The sequence below is a fragment of the Austrofundulus limnaeus genome, unplaced genomic scaffold, assembly GCF_001266775.1.
Source record: "Austrofundulus limnaeus strain Quisiro unplaced genomic scaffold, Austrofundulus_limnaeus-1.0 Scaffold3, whole genome shotgun sequence".
Taxonomy (NCBI): Eukaryota; Metazoa; Chordata; class Actinopteri; order Cyprinodontiformes; family Rivulidae; genus Austrofundulus; species Austrofundulus limnaeus.
In genome coordinates, this window is record NW_013952405.1 from 5208375 (window position 1) to 5215136 (window position 6762).

General features: G+C 46.0%; 2 protein-coding genes across 3 annotated transcripts in view; one reads left to right on the forward strand and one right to left on the reverse strand.

Moving 5' to 3' along the window:
• Positions 1-383: 383 nt before the first annotated feature.
• On the reverse strand, positions 384-3116 carry wnt10b (wingless-type MMTV integration site family, member 10b). Its single transcript, XM_014018775.1, has 4 exons — positions 2807-3116; positions 2111-2373; positions 1535-1986; positions 384-1457 (listed from the first exon to the last, which is right to left on the reverse strand). Exons 1-4 carry the CDS (start codon positions 2878-2880, stop codon positions 957-959), a joined length of 1290 nt encoding a protein of 429 aa, XP_013874229.1. The 5' UTR covers positions 2881-3116; the 3' UTR covers positions 384-956.
• Positions 3117-4250: 1134 nt separating this feature from the next.
• wnt1 (wingless-type MMTV integration site family, member 1) overlaps positions 4251-6762 on the forward strand; it is a 6294-nt gene continuing 3782 nt past the window's right edge. Inside the window, exons 1-2 of one of the 2 annotated variants that reach the window (XM_014018795.1) lie at positions 4251-5608; positions 5702-5807. In XM_014018795.1, the coding sequence (XP_013874249.1) occupies positions 5707-5807 (101 nt within the window). In that variant the 5' untranslated portion in view covers positions 4251-5608; positions 5702-5706. The remainder of the gene's footprint in view (positions 5609-5701; positions 5808-6762) is intronic. The other variant, XM_014018786.1, reaches the window with a different exon arrangement.

Consider the following 6762-nt stretch of genomic DNA (forward strand, 5'->3'; position numbering starts at 1 on the left):
GCTTCTCACCTTCTAAATCTGCAGTGTATCAAGATTTTACCCTTTTAAACCCGCATTAGACTGAAACATACACTTAAACCTACACACAATGACAGCATCATGTCAAGACTAGGGCAGGGCCATCGTTCGTTTTGACAAGTGCCCAAAAACAATCTAAGTTATGGAGAAAACCAAGAGAAATTCCATAGGAAAGTGACACAGATCACATTAAAGCCATATGGATAGAAATGGATAAAGACAGTATGATCATCAGCAACGTTTCCTAATAATATTAACATAAAAGTAGTTGAAATTGGTTATTTTGTAAAGAATTGGGGGGGTTGAATTTACTGCATCAGCTTTCACATGCTGAGTTTTGATGGGCTGAGAAAAGTCGCGCGCTGTTTTGTTAGTGAGAAAGTGTTCTGTTTATTGAAAAAATAGATATTGTCTCATTTTATGAAGAAAAACGCTTTTCTAGAAAGATTTTGAGACAAGTGCTGAAATAGGTACCTGTGAAGCACAGGTGCAAAATATACAGATCAAGTGAGATAGTTGATGATTATTAAACAAGTTCTTATAGAAATCTTTAAAAAAATTCTCAATCTTCCATTCACTAAAATCAACAAGACTCTTGATACAATATTCATATTAATAATAATACATTTACAAATATACACATGCACCATAAAAGACACAGCTACTGTTCAGCAAGAAGAATTTAGATGCTGAAAGATTACTGCTCCTCTTGTTGTGCAGAAGAGATGAGGCATGGGCCCTTTTCATGTCTGAAAGGGTACCGTCTAAACAGACAAACGACATGAGTCACCTCTTCAATCTCTGGCTTGGCATTATGAGAATCACAGCGGCTACAAGGAGAAAATAGATCCCAGATGATGGAACCAGGGAAAAAAAAGAAGGGGTGAGTAAACAGATTTTCTGGAAGAGTTACACAAGGGCCAAAACAAAAGCTGGATCTACTTGCACACATTGACCCACTCTGTGAGACGGCACTCCTCGCAGAGCACGTAGCAGCACCAGTGAAATCGACAGTTGCAGCGCTCGCTGCGCGTCTGCTTCAGGATGTTGTGCCCACGGCCGCAGCACAGCGAGCCGCAGCTGTCCGTGCTGTGGCTGGTTTTGTTGCAGGTACGCCCCAGCGTGCCCGGAGAGTCCGCGGCCGCGTCGGGCTCGCAGAAGTCGGGAGACTTCTCGAAATACACCAGTTCTCTGTTCAGGTTCCACCGGCGGCCGCCGTGGAGCCTCGCGGCGCTTCTGCCGGCTCCGTTTTCTGTCCGTGGGTTGAAAACGCCGTTGTTCTTGTTCTGGGAGTTGACGAAGACGGCTGAGGAGAACTTCGCCCTCAGCAAGGACCCAACGAGCCGGAACTCCGGGGACACGTACCAGCAGGTCTTGAACTGACAGCTCCCTGACGTGCCGTGACATTTGCACTTCCTTGTCATGTTGTCAGTCACTATCTGTGAAGGAAAGAGGAATACTGTGAGGGACATCGTGACGACACAGGTGAGGCTGCTCTGTGAGGCGCGTCACTCACCTGTCGTCCCACGCGGTTGTTGTGGATCCTCATGCGAGCGTGGATGTCCCTGGGAGACCCCCGGGAATCGAGCCAGTCTCTTGAAAAACGCTCCCCGAAGCGCAGGTCGTGGCTGCAGCCCCCCCACATCCAGGTGTCCTGCATGGAGCTTAACTCGTCAGAGAGAGGCTTGAGCAGGGCCGAGGTGTGGGCGGCCTGCAGACTGGTGGGCAGCCTGCCATGGTGACCGCTTAGCTCCGAGGGCAACGACTTGGCCATGTTGATGCCCACCCCGCCCTTCTGCAGAGCCTGCAGCTGCAGCTGCGTCAGCTTCAGCCGGATCTTGTCATCGTCCTGGCGACGCTTGGCCTCGCAGCTGCACCCCCGCAGCTTGCCCATGCTGCAAGCCGAGGCCACAGAGTGAGCCACACCCGCTGCCAGCAGGGCCAGGGAGAAGGCGCTCTCTCTGAAACCTGTGGGGGGGGGCACGACAAGTACACTCAGAAAGGGCAACACGACAATCTGTGGAGCCCTAAAARTAATTCAGAACGTTCTCGTTTCACAAACTCTCGCTGACTGTGAAAAAGGGATTCTCACCCCTGTTGAGGATGGTGCTGTGGTGGGGCGGCTTGCCGAAGCCCTCCAGTGTGGAACAGTTCCAGCGATGGTCCCGGAGCTGGTGCTGGCATTCGTGGATGGCCACCTGGATGCCCTGCAGGGCGGACGCCGTCACGTCGGGGTTCCGCACACACATTCGCATCTGGCGTTTGCTGAGGCCCACCAGCCTCAGGCACACAGAGTGGGGGGTTAGAACTGGGTCTCCTGCCACCTTCAGGCTGAGGATATCATTACACAGCACCCTGCAGGGAAGGAGAAGGATGGGGGGCATCAGAGGAGGTCAGGACTACACAAATGAATGTAGCAGGGGGTGAAGTGAATAATTTGATAAAGCAAAAATACATTACACAATGCACACCTTTTTAATTAGTGTGTTATTAAATAAAACTTCTAAACATACTGGCTACTTAAAATGGAAATTAGGTAAGAATGACAAAGAATTAAAGAACTTTTAAAAATAAACTTCAAAATTACTTAGTTTAACTGACTTATTAAAGACTAAAACAAAACGTCTTATTGTTTTAATRTTGAGCTCATTCAGCTTTTTAAATCACAGACAGATATCTCTTCTAAATAAATCGGATAAAGCTTCATTTCAATGACACAACTTCCCATTTGTTTCACACGAATAACGTAACATCAGCTGCCTCTTGGCGCTCCCAAAGTGCAACTTACGTTATCACAGGTGACATAAGAGCTGCGGCCAAAGTCAGGAATTGATCCCAGCGGAGTTTGTTTGATGGCACCATTTTGTTAAGAGTCTTTCGCGACGTGACATTAAAACACTGGTGATGAGGTCCCGTGACTGAAAAAAAATATTAAAATAAGAGACAGAGAGAATGGTAAAAAAAAGGAGAGAGAGAGAGAGAGAGAGAGAAAGAGCAACAGAGCGGAGTATTATCGACGCATCGCCAAACGAGTGAGGAATAAAGACGGAGAACAGAACAGCTCGGGGGCGACGGGGGACTGGAGGTGGTGGGAGGTAGTGGTCGGGGGGAGAGGCAGAGGGGAGGGGAGTTAAGATGCCTCCACAGGAGCAACAAATATTGGCAATTATGAAACTTGGATCACCAGCTGATTGTCGTGCCATTGAGGAACGCGCAATCGTTTGCTCGTTCGGGCTGAGCGTAAAAGCGACGTCTCCAAACTTTTACGCACGGGAACTCCTCGAGCGCAGGAAGGCGCATCAAGTTCAGTCAAATCACGGATGTCGTGTCGCATTAAAGACATGAATATGTATCCATAATTTCCATGTATAAGGAGGAATAGACCCCCTATACCCTCGAGAAGCCAAACAAAGAAAATGATAAATGGAAAGCCGAGGACGATTTGATTCATAAAGCAGCGAGTTATTTTGAACACTGGATGGGGGAGGGGAGAGCTGCTGCTCCCACTGTACGACAGGGAGGCAGCAGAAGGCAAGCGGCTCAGCTCACACACCCCACAACAATACTGTTCTTTTTTAGCCCCCCCCCCTCTCCGCGCGCCTTGCACACACACCTCCTCCTTCCACCTCCATCAGAGCTGTTGTTCTTCATTGTTGCGTTTGAAACTTCACTTTGTCAAAGTAAAACTCTTTATTTCCAATAAACGGACAGATTATTGCGCCAACTTGCTTCTGGAAAATAATAGACTTAGTCTTTATTATTATTATTATAATAAAAAGTTTCTCAAACTATAAGCTTGACTCTTCTGTGTCTTATCATCATAATGTTTTTTTTCTTTAAACATAATAAAGCGCAAACACGCTGCTGGTGCTGAATGCGCGCTGCTTTCATAAAATTAAGTTAAAACCCCCCTTATAGAACACGGTTCGCTTAGTGACACCAATTCATCTAATCTCCTTCCACTCCCTAAGCTGCAGCAATGAAAAGTGCATTAGCATTCTGCCTTGGTGTGTATATCTAAGTGGCTTAAAAAGTGATTTGAAGTTGATTTGTATATAAAAGGCTCCCTTTATCCGGATTGAGGCTCTAATCTGCTCGGTGTCGCATGACTGCTCCAGGAAACCCCTTTGAGCACCTTCATATATGGCTGTCATTAAAGATTTTTTCTGGGGAGGGGATAGAAAAGCTCACTTCCTTTTACTGTCATCAGAGTTAACGAGATGGAGAGAGAGGAGGAGAATGAAGAAAGACAATTCAACCTGCAGTGGATGCAGAAACAACGTGGAAACATACAAATCAGCAGATACATGCCATGTAATGAAACAGCCATCCAAACACGGAGGAGCACTTCGGGGGGACATTTTAGTCTTCCTCCGAGTCTGGGCTTTTTGAAAGAGACGCCGCAAAGTGGCTCAAGCTGTGATTACGCAGCGCTGCTCGGCATCGAGGGAGGTCTGCAAACCAGATGTTCCAGGGGTTGCCTTTTTATCCTCTCGCTCTTTGCCTGCTTCATCATGCATCAAACTTCTGATTGGAGGCCATAATTCACGTCTCTCGCATTTGAAAAAAAAAACTGAATCCCAGCAGGCAGCATGAGTAATAGACTTGTGTTTCTATTTGCGCGCCTGAGAGTCTTGGACTTTAAAGACAGGTGATGATGGTTTTACTGCCTCCGCAAAATGACACTTAAAGTAGAATTATTGGCAATTACACAATAATGTAACTTGTGAAGCATCCTGCTGTGTGAGGAAAAAAAATGAAAAGGAGCCTTATAAGTCAGTGCGCATTTGGAGAGAGGAGGAGATGCGGTTATAGGGAGTAGGCCACTCCAAGAAGGGACTGGGCAGCTTCAGATGCCTCATATTCTGCTGTGACTGTACTGCTGGGTGAAGCAGCGCAGCGGGCGCACCCCTCAACATCTGTCCTGACACATCACCGCTTCAGGGGGTGGAATACATCTCCTCCGTTGCAAGACTGGATGCGGAATCGAGTGCGTGGGGCAGTGGGAAAAATCCTCCGAGACGCACACTTTTTTTTTTCTTTCTTTTCCAGGTGACCGGTTCTGTGACGACCGTGAGATTCCACAAGCAATATGCGCAAAACTTTGGATTGCCCAGTCTCCCCCCCTCCTCCTCCCACTCTCTTCCTTCCTCTTTTCTTTTCTTGTGTTTCCTTATTCATTGTGCGCCGTATGAAGAGCATTAACTATCCCTCCTTCCAATCCTATTGAAAAGGCTGAAGGGGAAAAAAACAGGGAGATGAGAGCAGCAAATCCCTTTTTTATTCCCCTCGTAGCGCTCAATAACAGAAGAATGTGTCGCCTATCAGTCACCGAGGGGATCAAGTCTGCGGGACTGTCCCACGCGTTCAGTGCGCCTCGCGAAATGAGAGAGACAGAGTGAAGAGGACAGCAGCAGCAGCAGCAGCAGCATCCTGCCTGCACACTTCACATCCTTCAGCAACCTGTCTCCTCTCCAGATCCATTTAAGTCAATTAGGGCTGCAGCATCCCTCAGCTCCTCTCAGCGGACCGCGTGGAGAGGTGAGCGCACGACTTGGAGAAGATTTGGATGCTTTTACTYCTCATATAGGTTAACAGTTTTTGGCCAGTTGCACAGATGCAAACAAAGATTGTAATTAAGATTTGAAATGTGCCATTATTTTTTTTTTTTGTTGCTTTGTAGCCAGGATGAGGAGCGTGGCGCTGCTGTTGGGAGTGAAAGCCGCCTGCATCCTCCTGGTGTCTTCGCTCTCGCGCGCAGGAGCCGTGAACAACAGCGGCCGGTGGTGGTGAGTTCAGCAGACATTAATGATGCGCTGATTCAGCATCCATTAAAAAAACTCCTCTGCTTTTACAGACTGGACACAGTTTTATATTGTGTGCGGAGAACAAAAAAAAAAGAGTTTATTTTGGAACTTGATGCTCAGCATGAAAAAGAAAAGAAACAACCGCGTCATAATTTATGGTATTTCTGTGTGGTATTTCCAAATTGCTTTACTTAAACTATATATATTTTTTCACACATTTATTTTATTTAAAATCAATGCAAGTAGCGAATATTCCTCAATTACTTTACAGGGTTAATTTATTTTGCCTTTTTTTTACTCAAACACTGCGGTTTTAACGTTTTTCTTCTCAGTACAATGTGGGTTAAATTTAATTTGGATTTATTTCATTGCTGAAAGTAATCCTACTCCGCTCCCTTACACTAAACTAGCACACTATAGGGTATATGTAAAAAAAAAAAGGCAGGAATAAAATCGGATCTGCATATTGTCTCGGTTTTGTGGAATAGCCTATTCCTGCGGTGTAATTTAGTTGAGTATTCTAGTATTTGAAATGTCAGCAGGAATCCAAGAAAACAACTCGGATTTGGGTTGGAAAGAAGAAAAAAAAACACCAGGGGAAGAAAAAAAAAACGCAGGAGATTAATATTATTATTTATGTTCTCAGGCCTCACCGCTCTGTGAGCCATGGGTCAAGCCGCCCAACAGGCCCGTTTTTCCGGATGAGAACGCAGCCATTAGACTCCACAGGAGTCCGACGTTTTCCTGCAAATATCTAACAGAAAATGCCAAACAGAATTGAGGGGGAAAAAGATGCTGGAATACTCAAAACGTTCGGCAAAGAAAAGTCCTGTTTGGAGATTCAAAATAGACCTGAAACCACAGGCGGTACCACAAATATGACAAACCACAACTTAATTATTTTCTTGTTATCACTTTACAGTTTCTATATATATAT